Source organism: Lemur catta, chromosome 2 (genome assembly GCF_020740605.2).
Source record: "Lemur catta isolate mLemCat1 chromosome 2, mLemCat1.pri, whole genome shotgun sequence".
In the NCBI taxonomy this organism is placed as follows: Eukaryota; Metazoa; Chordata; class Mammalia; order Primates; family Lemuridae; genus Lemur; species Lemur catta.
Window position 1 is genome coordinate 7,836,807 of NC_059129.1, and position 18,894 is coordinate 7,855,700.

The following is an 18,894-nucleotide window of genomic DNA, read 5'->3' on the forward strand; positions in this document are numbered from 1 at the left end:
AAAGATCTGCCATCCCTAATGTGTGATTCATCCTCATGGCTCAGAATGGCTGCTGGAATTCCAGCCATCACATTCATTTTCCAGGAAGCAGAATGGAAGAAGATACACCTACTTTCCTTTTAAAGAGCCTTCTTGGAAATCCCACATGCCACATCCATCTCACTGGCCACAACTTAGTCATGGCCATGCCAAGCTGCCAGATTCTGTAGCTGCAGCTGAAGGGGAGAATGGGTACTGAGAGAGAGTTAGCAACATCAGAAATGCTGTCCAAAACCCTCTTAACCCAGAGGATTCTAGGTGTTGGTGGTTAAAATAATGATAGTCCTTGCACAAAATACCTAAATACTTTGTGGTCAGGTTTCTTATGCTCTACTTGGGCAGGCCAACTCCTCCACAGCTGACGAGGCCCCGAGGCTGGACAGGGCAGGCTGCAGGAGCACAGGGGAGAGAACAGTTAATGCCACTTGCTGCAAAAAGTCCTGCCCAAGCTGGCCCTGAGCTGCGTGCGCCATGAGGGATGGGGGAGGGATTTGTGAAGACAGAAAAAGGCAACAGGGAATCCCAGTCTGGGGACCAGCGCAGCAAAGGCAGAGAGCGAGTGGTTCTGGTTATGGGTCTGGGGAAGGACCCAGGTTGCTGGAGACAGGTGGCCTGTTTCCAGTGCTCCCGACCCCGACACCCAGTGATGCTAGGGTTTGAGGAGGGACTCGACTTTGTGGATTTGACCAAGAATGTAAAGCTAAGAAGCAGAGATTATCGTCTGAAATGCCCACGAGGCCAGGCAAGTTGGGAGGGGAGGGAACCAGCTGTGCTCTGCCCCCTCCAGCTGCTGTCCCGTGGGAATGGGGCTCGGTAATGCCAGATCTCTTCATTATTTAAGAAGCCAGAAATCCAGATTTGTGTGTCAAATCTCCCAACACGTGAATGGTGGTACCACAACAGACAAACACAAACGTGATGTGAGCAAAGCAAAACCCGCTGCAAACCCAGGGCCGCTGCTGGATCCTGAAGCACACGGTGACCTGTTCTCAGCGGGAAAGCCCGAACACCCAGACCCCCGTGGAGGAGAAGGAGGGTTGTTCAAGGTCTCCACGCCAGTGTGGGCAGAGCTTGGATCGAACCTGGTATTCTGATCCAGGCCCAGTGCTCCCCTATCAGTGGGCCTGAAATAGAAGACCGGCGGCCTATTTGTGGTATTTCTGTGCTCGACAAATGCCAGAGAGTTGTTCATTAGTTCATCTTCCAAAAATAACTGACAGAACAGGGCCAGAGGGCAACAGGGAGACCCCAGGCTGCCCCCACAAAGCCCAGAGCTCCTAGAAAGTGTGGGATGTGTTTCGCCGCTGGCGTCGGTCCACCGGCTTCTGGCGCGGCCTGCCTGGCCCCGGCTCCGGGGAGGCGCTGCTGAGTCTCGGGGAGAGATCCCGGAGCTCGAGTCCGTCCAGCCCCACAGCAGCTCGTGTTCCTGCCTTCATCCTCCTGTGTTTCCCGGTTTAAAACAACGTTCATATTCATAGCAAGAGTCTTGGAAAATTCAGACAAGCACGATAAATAAAACTCCCCGCAGTAAAACCACCTCGTGCTCTCACTGCGTCAGTCAGTCCCTCCCGTCTGTTTTCTGTGCCCTGGACGAGGGAGGAGGCGCGACAGAGGGAGCACACGGGACGTGCTTTTCCCGACCTTTTCTCATTTACTGCATTTTGCGCGTTTCCTTCGGTGCTTAATCTTCTTTCATCCCAGCATCGTCGTGGGCACCAGCGGATTCCGTCATCTAGATGTATTGGATTTCACGTGCCCTTTCCCTAGTCCTTGGACATACCAGTTGTCTTCAGTTCCCTGGTCTACACGCCAGTGCTCTGAATGTCCTTGTAGTTCCCTGCGTGGATGCACCCAAAGGGACTTCCGCAGCCTCGGTTCCTAGCGGTGGAACTGGTCAGGCGGTAGGAAAGTTCAAACGGCCTTTGCTCCCCATTTCACAGGCTGTGCTTGAGACAGGGAGGGCCGGGAGTGTTATCTGCTGGAGAGGATTTCGGGGAGGCCCGGGTGCCTGCGCCCCATCCCACTGTCTCTGGCTCGTCTGTGCGTCTGCGAGCACTTGGCAGCCTGCGTTTGATTAATGCCCAGAAAGCCTCTGACGCCTCCGCGGAGCTAGTTCATCAAGGACAGCATTGCTGGGATGAAGCAAGGACCAGAGGACAGGGCGCCCTGGCCTCGGCACTCGTCTTAAATTCTCTCCTGCTGACTCTGGGCTGTGTCAAACCGACTCTCAAAGCAGTTGCCACCTGGATTTCCAGAAAGCCCCTTGAAATTTCAGGGGCGGGGCGGGGCACCCAGCAAAAAAAAAAAAACAAACAAAAAAACCACTGTGCCTTTCTGTGTCCCAGCACCATTGAGGAGGGGAGAGAGAGTGGAAAGGAGGGAAGTGGGGTTTCCTCTGCTCAGCCAGACTCTACAAGTGGGTGGTAGCAGAGGCTGGTGATTGTTTTTCCTGTTCACCTCTCAGTGCGTGCAAATTTCATTGCCAGTCTGCGGTTTGACCCCACCCCATGCCCCAAATGAAAGAACTTGAGGACTCTGAGTGCAGGGTCAGCAACTCATCTGCTGCCCAGAGGCCGCACTCCAGATACGTTTCCATAATACACCGGAGCCTAAGAGAGCGAGAGAGAAGACGGTGTCTTCAGAGAAAAGGGGTGCGTGACCACCTTGGCAACAGCCGTGTCGCTCATCCATTCGGGCTGGGGTCATCGTCATCGAGAGCATACAAGGCTTAATCCCAGCCCTGGTACCACACTGCCTGGCCCCCTGGTCGTGGCTCTGATAAACAGGCAGCTCGGGAAAAGCCACCTTGACATTTTGATTTGTTAAGGGGTAATTCATTTTCAAGGCAAGTAAATAGCTTGTAAACTTGGGGGTTACCACTGTAAGTGATTAAGAAGTAAGCGGCTATAAAACTGGTTCTGTGAGGCTGTGCGGATTGTCCCCAAGGAATCTTCCTGACCAGAGTTTGGATTTGCCGGATGTCTGCCACAGTTCATCTGAGTTCCCCCCGGCCGCCCCCCGCACACACACACTGCATCACATAGTGCCTCTTCCTGAGAACTGCAAGGCTGTGGACCCTGCCGTTCCCTCCGCAAGCAGCCCTCTGCGGCAGGGCAGGGTGGGAAGTAGTCTCTGCGAAAGAGATGACCCCCCACGCTTGGCACACCAGGTCGCCTGGCCAGCCACGTGGTCTCTTTGGCAACTACCAGCTCAGCTGCGCCGCTGAGTGAAGGCTGCCACAGTCTGTCTACACAAAGGGCCATGCCGGTGTTCCAGGAAGACTTCTCTCGCCAAACAGGCAGCCGGCCGTAGTTTGCCGACCCCTGCTCCACACCCCGCTGCCTTCCCGAGTTCGGAGAAAGGTGAGGTCAGGGCCGGAGGACCTTCTGGAAGAAACATCAGCGGGGCTGGACCATGCGAGGTTCAGGCAGCGCAGGCGGCATGAATGAGTTCTGGGGCTGGCTGTGGTACACACTCACTCAGGGTGTGGCAAGGCTTGGGGCGATGGCCAGGAGGGCCAGGGTCCCCTCTCTTGGCTAGAATGACTTGCCCCTTCTGAATCACAGGACAAAAAGCAGGGTGATTCACAGCGCACCATCAGCGAGGCACCTGCCCAGTTCCTGCAGGAGTGGGAACTTTGAGGCCTTCTAGATCCTTAAGTGTGGCCTTTGCCTGAATCTGAATTTTACAGATGTTCTATGGATTCCGTCAGAAGGCTGCACTTGAGGATCTAGAAGGCTGCATGTGGCCTCAGGGCCGCAGGCTACCCACCCCACCGAGATCCCGGCCTGCAGGAAAGCACACGTCCGCCAGAAGAGGGGCTGCTGGGCTGGGCAAAAGGCTGAGATTTAGCATAAAGAACACGTTTGCTGAGCTCTCGGCTCGTGCCACGCCCTGTGCTGGGCTTGATGAAAGTTCTCTCGTTTTTATTCCCACGGCAGTGGGGTCATGGGAGTAGGTAATGACGCCCAAGTTGTGGCTGGGAAACAGAGTCAGAGAAACACAATGGCTGTTCACGTGTCTGGGGGGGCCGTGTGGGAAGCAGGCCTTCTCCCAGGCCTGAGTGTCCCCAACATGTGGGGCTCCCCCACCCGCACGCGGGCCTGGCTACAGACCACAGACACGTGCTCGCAGTCCCCCGTCCGGGTCCTGGTGCTGCTCACAGGGCTGTTGGAAGCTCTGCCGTCAGGAGCTGCACACCAGGGCTCTCGTTGCCCTGAACCTGACCTCCCGGGAACCACAAGGGCAGAGCGGGTTCTCTGGCAGGGAGACCCCCAGGGTGCTCCCCTCCCACCAGGGAGCGACTTCAGAGCTTGCGCCTGGTGCTGCTCCTCTGGCGGAGCATGGGCACCTCAGCAGAGGCCTGCGCTTCTGCACGAGGACGTCCAGCATCCCTGTGCAGACGTGCCAGGAGCCTTGGAGTCCCGAGGCCGAGTGTCCCCCTTCAAGAGCACGGCTGGCGCACTGCCGAGCCAGGCCCAGGTGCCCGCTTTATGACTCACAGCCTTCGTGGCTGGTTGCACCATTTTCCTTGAAATAGCTTCAGAGTGTGCCCAGGTCAGCCCCATGACCAGCGAGGTCAGCTCGTTCTGGGGCAGAGCACGCCTTGCCAGGAGCTGGGCCGGGGTTGTTTCAGGGGCCTCGACGTGGAGGCCGCCAGTCCTGCCTGTGAGGCGGGGTCCGCCCCCGTGTCTCGGACATGGTGTGGGGGTGGCAGCCCCTGCTGGGCCCGCAGCTCCTTCCGCCTGGTCACCTCCCACCTTGCCTTGCAGGCTTCGCCGTGGCCCAGTGCATAAATCAGCACAGCTCCCCGACCCCGTCCTCGCAGTCGCCGCCCTCTGCCAGCGGGAGCCCCAGCGACAGCGGGAGCACCAGCCACTGCGACTCGGGAGGCGCCAGCTCCTCCTCCACCCCCTCCGTGGCCCAGAGCCCAGCAGGTATGGGTCACGTGACGCGGTGGGGGGACGACAGGAGAACCCGTGCACCCTCGCCACCACTGCCTCTGACCCCCAGGCCCTCCTTGTCACGGTGTTTGGAGGGCACTGCCACCCAGGCGTGTTCTGCGTGCCTCTAGCCTGACGCTGCCCGCGGGCTGGGAGGACTCACTCCTTTTTCAGGCTGGTCCACTGCGAGGCTGTCGCTGACTGCAGAGCTGATGGGTGGCAGGTGGGCCACGCCTGAACCCACCCCACTGTCACCTCCGGAGTCTTGGGCATCGGGGGGAGAGGTCTCCTGAGGCGATGGTTTGCACCCGGGGGAGGGAATTGTGTCCCTGCTCATATTTTCCCCCTCTGTGACATACCGGTCTCCTCTTTACACGTTTGGCGTGGTCCCCTTGTCCGAGCAGGTGCACTTCGCCACCTTTTGAGAGTTTGGCAGGATGCGATGAAGTTGCGTGTTGCCATCTTTTAACTTACGCCGCTTCAAACATGGCAGGAGGGAAGCCATGAGTCAGCCTAGAGCAGGTTGGAACATGCCCCCACCCCTCGTCCCTGGCTGCCGCGAGCCACTGATACGTGGGCACCTCGCTGCACTGCCGGAGACCTCAGGCCAGGAAGACACCAGGCGTGCTTCTTGAGCAACAGGCCCCAGAATGCAGCCGGAAGAGCAGGACCCGGGCAGGCCTTGTGCCCCAGCCGCACCCCCTGGACCTGGAGGGGCCGCAGCTCGGGCCTGACCTCACGGTTCCTGCGAGATCCGGTCCAGAGCCCTCGCCCGTCGTATTTCAGGGGCACCTGACCTGACTCTTGTTAGGTTATGGATTGCTGGGTTGTGACAGAGGAGCCGTGTCAGGGCTGTGCCACTGCAGTGCCAGGGAGACTGAGGGTCCTCGGCCACCGTCCCCTCGGCCCCAGGAGCCAAGATCCCCCTGGGTGCCCGCACCTCTCTCGGGCGTTTTCAGCTTCCTGGCACCTGTGCCTGGGCTCAGGCACCCCAGGCTGGGGGGCCACTCCCCCACAGTGAAGCATCCGTTGTCTCCATCTCCTGTTGACATTCACGAGGCCCAGGCAGGAAGGTCACCCCTCCCCCCTCAGGGAGACCGCCCTCCACTCAGCACCTGCCCCTCTGTCTGGCCCAGGCTGGGGGGAGGGGACCGCCCCTTCTGAGCTGTTTCTGACCCTCCAAGCAGTTGCCGCCGCTGCTCCCAGGCTCGTAGCTGGGAAGTGCAGGCGGAGCTTCCTCCGGAAGCCAAGAACAGCCCTCAGTGTCCCTCTTCATCCTGCTCTCCTGCTCGCTCGGGGACAGGCACGCAGGGGCGTGTGCTCGTGTGTGCGTCCACCTTCTGCCTGCGTGTGTGCATTTCTGTATCTGCGTGTGCACCCGCACGCACGTATTTACCTCGCACTTGGGCTAAAAGTTTCCTTCCTGATGTGGCCGTGGATGCCTGCCTTTGATTTTTAAGAAGACACAGCCAACAGCTCAGTGAACAAACGAGCCGTGCGCTTCTTTGCCTAAATCCGAAACCTGCCAGGACCCGCGTTGTCAGAACCGGGCCTCTGTGCACAGATGCTCACCAAACGCCACACCTGGGGCTTGGACGCCGCACCTCCCCCGCAGGCTGCTGTCTGCAGGGTGCACCAGTTTCTGTTTTCTGGCCTCCCTCAGCCCTTCCGTCCCTGTCCCCACCGTTCCCTGCACAGCGCCAATGACATATCTTCTCATCTCGGAAATCCAGGGGCCATTAGCTTGGCTGTCAGGTGGCCAGGCGGCTGCAGTCGATAAGTGATAGTCAGGACCTCCGAGGTGCCTGCTCCCATGCGGCGCGTGCCGCAGGCTGGTGGAGGCAAGTGCGCAGGGCCTCATTCTTTATGCCGCGCGACAGTAAAAGCCTGAGGCCCAGCCTGCCTGTCCGACTCCGCAGACACGAGATAACTCACCTTCTGATGAAGGGCCTGCCTGGCGGCCGCTCGTGCCCCACTCTCACAGACGCCTTGGGACGCAGCTATTGATCCCTAGAAGGAGAGCACGTCAGAGCCCGTGAGCTCCTCCTGTCTCGCTGCCAGACTTGCAGGGCAGCTTCAGCCCCCGCCCGGTCCATCCATAACGAAGCGTGTGGCATTCCCATGTTCCCTGTAGGGGCGGCTCTAGCATCTGCCTGGTACCCTTCAAGCCATGCCGGAGGGAAAGCCAAGGACAGAAGGAAGGCAGCTCTTGGGATGGGAGCCCTTCTGCCAGTTGCCCGGTTTGACACCTGCTTGGAGTGTGGCCCAGAGTTCAGGCTCCTAGTTGGGGACTCCCGCCCCGTGCGCCTGCTCACCAGACTTTCCATCCGCTGGGGCCTGGCCACAATCCGCCAGGGACAGCATCCTTGGAGGGCCAGCCAGGCGGCAGGGTGCCGCTCCCCCTCTGCCCTCAGCCCCCACTGCCCTCAGGCTGGACTGCAGAGGACAGCTGCAGCCCCACCAGGGAGCCACTTGTCCTCAAAGTGGTTTTTGAGGGCGCAGTGCTAAGTCAGAAGCATTCCTGTCCGTGTGTTTACGGAGCCTCCCAGGGTCCGGGAAGCTCCCGTGGTAGAGAGCGGCTGCCGGGCCTTTGAAATGGGAACTGGCCAACTCCAGTGGCTTCTTTGCCATTGAAGCCGAGCTCTGCACGGTCAGGTGTCGGGCTGGGAACGTGCACGAGAGATGCCATCCACCAGGCGACCGGGACAGGCCCTGTTTTCCATGGTTCTGCTCCACAGTTTTGAAAACTTGAATTGTTCAACGATACTGTTAAAAGCTAGGGGTGACCTTCACACTGTTTTGGCAGTTGGTACGGCGTGGGTGCCTACCGCAGCCGCTGCACGGCCCTCTCTGTGCGCACCGGCCGGGTGGCATTCCAGCCGACCCTCCTCCTGAAACGAGCCCGCTGTGTGCCAGCGCTGTGCCCATTAGCGCCTCACAGCCGCCTCTCATCGAATCCTGCCACATTGTACCTCACCTGGTGCAGCTGAAAACGCAGGCTCAGAAAGGCCGTGTCACTTGTCCAAGATGCCACCAGCAAGCTGGGGAGCCCAGGTTTGAACCCTGGCCCTGGCGGCCCCAAGGCCCAGGCTCCACCCTCTGAAACATCCAGCAGAACGTCCCATGCGGTTCCTGAGCCTATCTCGGGACACTCCAAGGGGTGTCCCAGAGAGCTGGGCCTGGCCTGCATCTCTGCCCCCAAAGTGCACGGCTGCTCTGGGGCCACAGGAAAAGCCACAGCCCCACTCAGAAAGGCCTGGTGGTCCTCCAAAATCAGCAGCAAAGTGAGCGACCCCAGACAGCCACGTCTCCTCTGCCGGCCCCTGTGTGTTCATCTCCAGACAAGGGAGTGAAACCAGCTGATGCTCGCTTGGGTTTTCTGACTCCACGCTATGTCCGGCTCCGGAGTCTTAGGCTTCCTGCCTGGGTTTGAAAGAGGCCCGTGTTCATCCCAAATCCAGATGTTCTCAGCTTCCCTTTGGGCCTTCAGTCTGGCTCCAGGACTTAGGCTCAGGCTGCCCCTCTTGGTTCTGTGGACTTGAGACCTGACCTGAGAGGTCCCTCCACCCGCCCAGCCTCTGCTGGGCCTCTCAGTCCTCTTAGCGGCCTCTCTGTCTAGATCTCATCTCCTGAGCATTCGGGAACCCCAGCCCCGCTCGACTGTATTAATGTTTTCCAGACAGGTTTGTGCGGAGTCCCTGCTACGCGCGGGCCTGAGGGACCAGGGCGGCAGTGCGTGGATCTCACGGGCGAGCAGGGCGGCGAGGCCGTCGGGGGCCCACAGACACGTGCAGCTATAAACCACAGGGAAGGAGGCGTGCAGGGGGCTCCGACAGCCGGCGCAGGACAGCCCTGGGCGGCTCCGGAGGCTCCCAGGAGGTATCACTGGAATTGAAAGCCGAAGAACGAGGGCTTGGCGAGGCCAGGGGTCGTGAGCAAGGCAGCCTTGGGTCTCACACGGGTCCGCTGAGGCCCAAACCCAGTATCTTGCGGGAGACAGTGGATTCCTTCCCCCGCTCCCTGGGGTCTGCCTGGGCGGTCTGCCTTTCTGAGTACAGACCTGGGGACAGGCTGCCTTTGAGAAATAGTCCCCACAGCCGTCAGAGCCAAGGCCTGTGGCCCAGCGCCAGGGAGGGCCCCTCAGCCAGGAGGGGGAAGGGGACAGCCCTGAGGGGTCCTGGATTGCTGGCCCCTAGAGGCTCCCCTGTGCTGGCCGCGCCTGTGTGTGAGTCCGGGTCGCACACCAAGGCAGCTGTGAGTACTCGTGAGTGGCTGGCCACAGCGCTGGCCGCAGCCTGAGGAAGGGACACACTGAATCCCTGGTGACCAGAGGAGCCAACCAGGGAGCAGAGGGGTCTCGTGGTCGCTGGCAGTTGTTTCCCTGATAAAGCTGAGCCCGAGGGGACTGGAACGGTGCGTTTTAGCCCCAGATGCTCTGGCCTGTTTTCTGCTGTGCTTTAAAGAAGCCCTGTGGGGTCCCCGGGGCTTTGTGGGGAGAGCTGGACCCCTGTGCAGCCCAGTGTCCAGGAGCCGGGCGTCCTGTCGCCCACTCGTCCTGCACGGCTGGCCCGGTAAGGCCTCAGCCCCCTCCCTAGTGAGAAAATTGCAGGGTTGGAATCAGCATTTTTTGCCCCTTTAACATTTTATGGTTTTGAGAAGCTGGAATTGCAAAGAACACGTGGCAGAAAAAGGAAAATAGACCCAGTTTTAGAGCCAGAAGTGGGGCCAGTAGGAATAGTTTAGAAATATCTTCTGGGATACCCCTGTGCACCCACGCAATGTACATGCACGTACTCCCACACGCTTACACAGTCACACACGCACGCACACACGCACACGCTCACACCATCACACTCACTCACACGCTCTCTGAGTGGGACTGTGATAAGAAAACCATCTCCTCAGATAAGAACTCCGTGACCTACACCAAGTTCCGAGTTGGTTGGGTCTCACACACGCGCTGCCCGAGCTGCTCTGCGGAGGGCAGAAAACTTCCGGGGTGGAGATCAGCTTGCTCTTTTCAGTGCCCGTGTTTAAAGCACGCTGGACTACGAGCCGTGGCCGCCTGCCCCGGGGTTTCACAGAAGGAAAGAAGGGTCTGGTTGCCGGTGGTGGCCACTGTCTCCCCGTCCTCAGCTGCTCCCGCGCCTTTGTCTGCAGGGGCCACCTGGCCCCAGCACGCCTCCCGCTGGGGCCAACCGAGAGCCAGACAGCCTGAGACCCACCCTCGTGTCATTGCCTCGGTCCCCACAGTCCCACAGGACTTGTAAGGACAGAACCCTGAGCAAGAGATGTTGTCCTTTCTCCCCGGTCTTCTCCGTGGCATCATTTCCGTTACTGTGGCAAAATACACATAACATGGAACTTCACCTTCGCCGTTTTCCAGCGTGCAGCCCGCGGCGTTTGCGGAGCCGGCCTTGCCGCGCTGTGCCGCGTCACTGCTGAGCTTTGCCTCCGGGATCGTGCTCCTCCCTTCGCAGTGCGGTGCTCCTGACATTTCTGTTTCAGCCGCTTAGAGCCCGCCACTCGGCCACCTGCGCCGGGTCACCAGGTCACCACCCGGAGGGGTAGCCCGTGCCGGGGGAGGGGCCCGTGGAGAATTCCAGGACTCAGGGCTCCAGGGTATGACACTGAGACCCCTGAGAGATCTGCTCGGGTCACTTAGCTGGTTTGGCTCCCATCCTGCAGCCCCGCACCCTGCCCCCCGCAGACTGTTGGGGACGCGGGGATTTCGTGTCCGAACTCCGAGTCCTCGTCTACACTGACAGGCAGTTCTGTTCTGTCCCTGAGGTTTCTGACCGAGCCCAGCTGTTGCTGACGACCCGAAGTCTTTCCTTTCCAACAGGACCTACCCTCTCTGTCCTTGACCCTCAGATATCCCAACCCTGCCTCGTCTCAGTGGCGGGGCGGGGGCGTCTGATCGGCACGGGGGACTGGCGCCCCGTGCACCAGCGGCCACGATCCCACGCCGGCCACTGCCGCCCCCCTGCCTGTCATCGGTGCTCAGCGTCCGTTGCTGCTATGTGTCGCCTGCGCTGTCCATTGTTAAAGGCTTTCTATGATCTGTCGCTGTGTTTTCCCTCTAGTCAGGAGTGGCAGGAAAGGACGCCGGCGAGTGTTCAGCCTGTCGGAGGCCGACAGTCACGGCGGCCACTGGGTTTAGTGCTCCGACGGCAGCTGCCACGGCACCTCCCGCACAGTCCATTCAGGCAGGTCTCCTCTGTTAGCCGCTTGGGCCGCGACGTCCACTCCACGCTGCGTTTCCACAGCCGGTAGGGTCTGCACCAGCCAGGCGGGCCGGGCCTGCACGCAGAGAGCTGTGTGCCAAGTCGGCGTTTCCTCAGTTTCCCCCCAGCCACCCTGCCTGCTCCCTTTGTGGCCTCATCTCATCCAAGACCAAAGCCCCGGCCCTCCACCGACCCTGGGGTCAGTCCTTCCACGCCAGACCTATGCGGCCTGGGGGCGCCGTCCTCCTGCCGAGACCCCCCAGTGGAGGCCATGGGGGTTGGGCGGCAGTTGGCTGGTGAATGGAGAATGTGTAAAAACAACCAAGTCACCTAGTTTCTTTTTTCTTTTCCTTTTTCCCCCGGCTTCACTCAAAGTTAAGTGGCAAAAGTCATTTCCCTTATAAATGCCTCGTCCCCCTGGTACACCGTAGCACCCACGCTGCCAAACACGGCTGAGGCTGGTCCGGGGGGCCACTGCCCACAGCCTGGCTCGCTGTCAGGCCCCTCCCCACGACACCTCCTCTGTGGCTTCTGACGCACCCCCTGCATTGGCAGTTGCGCTTGTCAGCTGGGAGCCTTTCGCCTTCTTTTCTGTTTGAAAGCTGTTTCCTCTGAGCTGTCCCCTCTGCTTGCCGTGCGGGTGTCCCTTCTTCCCGCCATCCCGCAGCCCTACCCTTCCCGGCCCAGCACAGCAAACCCAGGTTTTTACTGGAAACTCTTACTCACTTGACAAGGGTCCGTGGAGGACCAGCCCCAAAGCTGCAGATCAGCGTCTGGGGTGCCGGCTGGGCACGTGGGGGCCCCGGCCTCAGTGTCCTGGCAGGCTAGGGCCACGGGGAGGCCCGTCCTCCGCTCACGGAAACGTGGCCAACCCAGGTTTCCCACTCTGGCCTCAGGCCAGGAAGTCAGACTTTTCTCCGAATCCCTCGTTTCCCGGGCTTCGTCCCAGCTTGTGACCTTAGAGCTCAAAACCACCAGCAGGCAGGCCGAGCCAAAGGTTCACGAGTGACATTTGCAGCTCAGCACTCGACCAGAAAATGTTTCCTCGCTGGGAAATTTCCCCCGGGGTAAAAACCTGGCAAGTTCTCCTTTTTTCCTCCTCCTTGCTTGGATAAATGTGTAGATCACATTCAGGAAGCAGTTCTTGGTGAAACAGCCACGGTGATAGCAAGACAGTGTGGTAGGTGGTGGCTAAGAAGAGGTTGCTTTTTTCCTTTTTAAAAAAAAAATAGGCTACTTTTAAGGGAAAAGCCAACCCTTTTAATAAAAATTGTCGGTTCTCTTCCTAAAGAGGAAACCAGTTTTGCGTGTGTGGTTGGTTTGTTAGTTGGTTTGCTCTTTTTAATATATTTGACTATGGCTTCTCCACACCCCTGGATATCCTCATCCCCAAAAACCCCGTCAGGGAGCAGGGTGAGGCGTGCCAGCCTCTTTGACTATCCGCATGCAAATGCACGCTTGAGCAAGGTGGGAAGCTTCCATGGCACAGCTGAGAAAATGTGCAGGAAACGCTTTGCCTCCCTGTCCCCAGATGGCCGGACAGTGCCACCGGGGACTTAGTCATTTCTGAGCCCCTCCCGAGCAGCTAAACTGACCCGTGGATCCACCTGTGTGTGAGCCCGCAGGGACGCTGCCGCCCGCCAGGGCAGGTGAGCCTGTCAGAGAGCCACGGCTCTAACCAGGTCGGGCACCAGCCCAGTGCCACCAAGCGTCCCCACTGAATGGAGCAAATGAGTTGGAATTCAGAGAAACCAGAATTCGTATGTAATGTTTACTCAGCACTTCTGGGCTCAGATCACACCTCAAATCACTTTTTCCACTGGTGTCTACAGGCACCTTCGCCCCCTCCCACAGCGAGGACAGCCCAGCAGCCCATGCAGCGTGCAGTGGTTGCCTCTAGAACTTTCTCTCTCTCCCTCTCTCTCTCTGGCTTCAAAAAAGCCTTAGGAAGAAGTTAGCTGGGACCTTCAGAGCTCGTTTTACCCAGAGCCCCATGGGCAGAAGTGCCGAAGTGTCCTCCGGGAGAGTCCGTCCGTTGCTCATGCCCTCCCTCCCTGACGGGGACCCTCCTCCTGCCCCGCATCCCATTCTGTGTGCTGTTTGCTTTTATTTTGCGCTTCACTTTTCCATTCTTTTACTCTATGTTCAGTTTGCTGTTCTATTTTATTTTGGCCTAATTTAAAAGAGAAAAATAAACAAGTGGAAGCACACCAAACAAAACAAGTCTGCCATCCTTCCCGGGACGCAGAGCGCCCTAAAACCTGTTGCTCCGCACAGCGCGGTTGGCGCCTTCTGCCCGGGCTGGTGGACCCCTGACTGGGACGGACAGGGGTTTGCTTTCCAAGCGTGCCGCACGCCGCTGCCCCGCGCTTTTCAATGACTGGCGTCTGAAGTCCTGGAAGACGTTTTGCACAGTGAACTCCAGGTGCATCTGGTGTTTCTGTCCAGGCAAACGCGTCATTGGAAAGCAAAAAGGCCATCATCTGGTTGTAGGATTTTGAAAAGCACCAAGAAAAGAAATTGCCACTCTAAAAATAACTGCATCGGGTGGAACCTCACCTGCCTCCCTCCTGACCTGGTTTCTCCCCCTGGCCCCTGGCTCAGCGTAGCAGTGGCCGGAGCGGTCACGCCCCTCAGCGGGTCCTGACTCAGTGCTTGGAGCAAGGGACAAATCGCAGCTGAGGTTTTGTTTTGATTTGGTTTGAAAATTCCTTTTTTTTTTGTTTGTATTGCAATGAGTTCCGCCTTGGGTAAAAGTCACCAAACGTAGACATGTAGACTCTGGAAATGGCCTGAAGTTATAAGCACCCTGAGTACCTGGGCACACCCGAGCCCAAGGACTTGTCATCAGGCAGATGGTCCAAGATGCGCCCACACGGAAGCCTGCATGGCCAGGTCTCTGCACCCAGGGGCTGTGCTTTGTACTCCACACAGTGATTTTGCACAGGCCCCCGATTTTTCCCTGGCATCACAAGTCAAGGTAACCTTGGCCTTGGGCCCTGACACATTTTTCCCAGGCCTAGTAAGACTGGATTTAGCAGCTCTGTGTCCCCAAAAGGAGTAGTGGAGCCACCCTGTGCCCCCACCCCCAGCCAGCCATCTCCCACCTAGCTTGCCCTGGGCCTTGGGGCAGGAGGGAGCAGCGGGTGCGGCTTGAGCAGAGTAGCTCCAGGGCTCAAGGTATTTCTGTTTTTTCTCCCCCAACCCAGATGCCCCCACGATTCCAGAACAAGCTCAGCCTCACCTTCCTGACCAGTTGGTGATCGTCAACGAAACAGAAGCAGACTCCAAGCCCAGCAAGACCGTGGCCAGGGGCGCAGCCCTGGAGACAAGCAGCCTGTCCCCCAGCCTGGTCCCCGCCCCGCAGCCCACCCTCTCCCTGCTCTGCGAGGACACTGCTGACACACTGAGCGTCGAGTCACTGACCCTCGTCCCCCCCGTCGACCCCCACAGCCTCCGCGCCCTCACCAGCATACCCCTGCCACCCACGCCACCCCCAGCGTGCACAGAGCCCCTGGGCGAAGACGCCGCGTGTGCAGAGCCTGCAGGCCCCACCGGGCACTGAGTTGGCGCCGGGGCCTCCCTCTGTGTGTTTGGCCCCGCGGGCAGGGACCCCAGCGCGGCTGCCTGGCGAGACATCGGGAACAGCCCTCAGCAGCCATCTCAGCCACCTGGCCCTGCGCCCCTCGAGTTGGAGGGAGACTGGGCCCCGTTTGAATCTTCCTTCACTGAGCGCCTCTTCGGGAACAGGCTGGGGCTGGTGGAGACACCCCAGCGAGTGCAGACGACGGCAGTGACCGCCGCAGGGAGGAGGGTGAGCTCCTTGTCTCTGAGCCCGGGTGGCAGGACCCACTGGCACCTCTCCCTGCAGACCACCCCTCTGTCACCATCCCCAGCGTGCACCGAAGAACTGGACCAGGTCATTTTAGGGAGAAATTTGTAGAAAAGTGAACTTAGATGATCCATTTCCTTTGGCTATTTATTTCCGCTTTTGGCAGCAGATGAAAAGCATTTCTTTTAAAAGCATCTATTTAAACAAAGAGTCCAAAAACATCCTCAACGCTAAGTGTTGATGTCATGTTAAAAGTTTAATAATACTGTTAAGAGTTCATTTTCATTTTCACTTTCTCTTGACCTTCCCAATGTTTTCTTCCAGGGTTCTCAGTGTTGCTGTCTCCATTTATTTAAGTGATTCTTATTTCTCTGTTACTCAGCAACTCTGCGAGCCTGTGGAATGATAAAGTACCTTCCTGGAAAGTCTAGATTATTTTTTAAACAAAACGAAGGGAGATACATGTATTCTCAGGTACACAGCTGAGAGGGCCGAAAGTTTCTCTCCTGTAGCAGCCAAGAGGCCCGTGTCACCTGCCAGAGACGTCCCCGCGGAAGGGGAGGACGCAACCGGCTCCCCACTCGGGATGCGCCGTCCCCTCTCTGTCCTCAAACCAAACACGGATGGTCTCCAGCATCGTCTTCAGTGTTGGCGTCTCTGTTTGTCTAAGAAAGGACCATTTGGGGCCGCGAAGACTCCAGACCCAGTGGCGTGATGGAAGTTAAAGAAAGCCGCCCTCTGCCCCACTGCATGTGGGCGTCTGAGCCACCTGGAGCCAGCTGCCACCCGGAGCTCTGCGTCTGCCCCGCTCTTCCTCGCCACGGCCCCTGCTTGTCTTAACATGAAAACCCCGCAGTGCCGTCTCCGCTCGGGCTGGGTGTGGACGGGCCGGGATGCAGGCGTATCTGACGTAGCGCCCAAGGTGCTCCTTTCCGCCTGGCAGCCGGACGCAGCCGAGCGACCCCTGCCTCTCTAGTCAATGGCAAGACCTTCCCCAGCTGTCCTCCCAGCACGCAGATGTGTCCAGGAGGAGTGTCAGCCCACGGGGTGCCAGTGTCCGCTGAAGCCTGGCGTTAGGGTGGCCCCAGAAGGTAGCCTGAGATCTCACCGTCTACCCATTAGAGGAACGCGGTCCTTACCGCCTCTGCCAAACCAGCTGTCCCCGCAGGGCAGCCAAGGTCAGTTTTCAGCCTCATGAAGGAAACACAGTGGGCCACCAAGGAGGGGCAGCGGTGCCCCTGGGACAGGTCTGTCCCGTCCTCAGAAGCCCTGTGGGTAGCTGTGCCCACCAGCTGGCACACTCACAGGCACAGGGACCTTTGCTTCAAGAGAGAAAAGACCCAGCTCCGCGAGGAGGCCGTGTGGGCAGAGATTCCAAGGAAGGACAAGCCGTGACCGTCGGCAGAGCCCCTGGGAAGGACGGGGCGGAGAAGGGCAGAGGGTCCGGGAAGAAAGGACCACGTCGGGATCTGTCACTGGTGTGCTGGAGGGCAGAGCCTGTTCTGAGCTGGCTCACCCCGAGCCACGCACTTCTGGTTTTGAGATGACTGTCTTTGGGCCAGCAGAAATGAGAGAAGGCGAGTGACTGCCCCACCCAGTGGTGCGACCGCAGCTCACGGAACACACCACGCAGTGGGCCCAGGCCCGTGTGGACCGCCAGCCTGCCGTCGGGAATGCTGGGGCTCCAGCCGGCCTTGTTGCTCCGAGCACTAAAGGAGAGAGGTCTCGGGCAGGGGGTGGACAGCACTCCGGAAGGACTGTGCCCTGGCCAAAGACAGGCCTGTCCCTCAGAAGGGCTTGCAAGGCCATTCCCAGGACCCTCCTTCAGCTGGGGGCTGGCACCTGCCTTGGGACACCACAGACGTGTAGGGTGGGGATTCCCTTTACCAGGCCTCCGTGACACTCTGCCGGTGAGGAGGAGGGGACACACCCTATGCCAGGAAGTCTGGGAGCCCAGAGGAGGCAGCCAGCCTTTTTGGCTCTAAAGAACCCCACCTTGCCCAGGTCTTGGTCGTCTTGGTCGTCTTGGTGGCAGTGAGCACCGCCGTATCTTCAGGAGTACCCCCCAAAGCTAACAACTGGGGCACTCCCAGACAGGCCCCTTCAGACAGGACACACTGGGTCTCTGGCACAGGGCAGCCGGCGCTAGAGCAGGGGCCGTGGCCTCTGACACGCAGGCCACAGATGTCTGGGGTGAGCCTCCGCAGACCCTGCAGCCCACCGCCTCTGAGTCCCTGCAGAGCACTTACAGCCAAGTCCACGACTGGCCCACGCACTGGGTGTGCGTGTCAGTTGGCCACGTGGACCCCCAAACCTTGGCTTGGGAAGTTGTCGTGGAGGCCTGCACGTCCTTTCCGATTTGGAGGCGCGTGCAGGCTCAGCCCCTGCAGGTCCAGCCCCTCTGCGCACCAGGCGCCTCCCGGGACCCAAACACGCGTCCACAAGTAACCCAGGGGCGGAGTGAGGAGACACGCACTGGACCCCTCTGAGATGCACTGTTCTTAAAAAAAGGCACGGGGTGAACCGACTTTGATCTTGTCTAGACGCAATAAATATGGAATATTTAATGTAGTCATGTTGATGTGGGCATAAACCGTATGGCTCCTTGTGTTCCTTTGAGCTAAGTATGTGAAGCTTTGTCCCGGGGAGGGGGAGGAGCCGGGGTTAGGAGAGGTCGATGCTTCTGAGCCTCGGGACCGTGCTAGGGAAGTACCTGCTTTCGCCAGCGTGACTCATGCTGCGTGGATACCGAACACGAGGGTGGAAATGAAAACTGGAACTTCCTTGTAAATTTGAACTTGGCAATAAACGAGAAAAACGTTACCGGGAATGCGGCGTGCTGCTCCTGTGCACCATGGCCAGAGGCCGTGGCCTGGCAAAGGGGAAGCTTCTCAGCAGCCCGACCCCTTGGCCTGGCACAGCCACGGGGAGCGGGGAGTGGCGGCTGGAGGCCCTCCCTGCTCCCCAGGTCTCCTCCCTCCCCAGCCCTACCCCACTCTCCTCCCTCAGGTTCCAATTACGGCTCCAAGGCTGGGTGTAGCCTCCGCGTCCCATCGGGAGTGCGGCTCGGTCCATGTTCTGCATCCCTCACCTGTTGGGCACATGGCTCCCCATCCAAGCCTCGGCTCTGCACCTGTGGCATGGGCCAGTCGCAGCCCTGCATCTCAGGACAAGCTCAGGGAGTGGCTGTGCTGTTGCTGGGCAGAGGAGGGCAGAGTGAGGTGGAGTGGGAGGGCGGGCAGAACTCGGAAACATGCCAGCGTGCGCCAGCCTGAGCCCAGGAAAGCTCTGGAAGCCGGACCACAGGTTCTCAAACGCTTCTGACGCTCTGGCTTGAGCCTGGCCCAGAAACAGCCGGGAACTTCTGGGCCTTGAAGCAAACCCGAGTTGAGTGTAAAGAACAAACAGGGCGCCCCTGCGTGCCAGGGCCGAGGCGATGCCCAGAGACGGAGGGAGCCCCGCCCCCCACCCCAGTCTCGCACTGGCGGCCGCAGGGCCACCTCCCCACCAGCCCGGGTTCATCTCAGATCTGTTCCTTGGACGTCTGACCAGAGGACCCAGGCCTGCGAAGGCTCTGGGGCCCCTTGGGCCGGGCCGGATCCCGCTCTGCACCATGGCCTGGTCACTGCAGGCCACGCCCACTGGGTGCTGGACGCTGGACCAGGGCCTGGCCTGCAGCCCCCTCATCCCCACAGCCACCCTGCTTCGTGGGCACGTGGCATTCACATGTCTCCACTGCGGTCTGAAAGAAGGAACTTGCTGGAAGGATGCCCAGGGAGGAGGTGGAAGATGGCCTCAGGTGGACAGGATCAGGGGACAGCAGCTGCTGTGGGCTCAGCCACCTCCCTCCCCG

At 59.4% G+C, this 18,894-nt stretch overlaps 1 protein-coding gene across 3 annotated transcripts in view; it reads left to right on the forward strand.

The window, feature by feature from the left end:
• The window catches only part of CLEC16A (C-type lectin domain containing 16A), a 200,255-nt gene extending 182,391 nt beyond the window's left edge, over positions 1-17,864 (forward strand). For 2 of the 3 annotated variants that reach the window (XM_045542590.1, XM_045542592.1), the window contains exons 22-23: positions 4,812-4,976; positions 14,419-17,864. In XM_045542590.1, coding sequence (XP_045398546.1) covers positions 4,812-4,976; positions 14,419-14,774 — 521 coding nt within the window. In that variant the 3' untranslated portion in view covers positions 14,775-17,864. The remainder of the gene's footprint in view (positions 1-4,811; positions 4,977-14,418) is intronic. The other variant, XM_045542593.1, reaches the window with a different exon arrangement.
• The last annotated feature ends 1,030 nt before the right edge of the window (positions 17,865-18,894 follow it).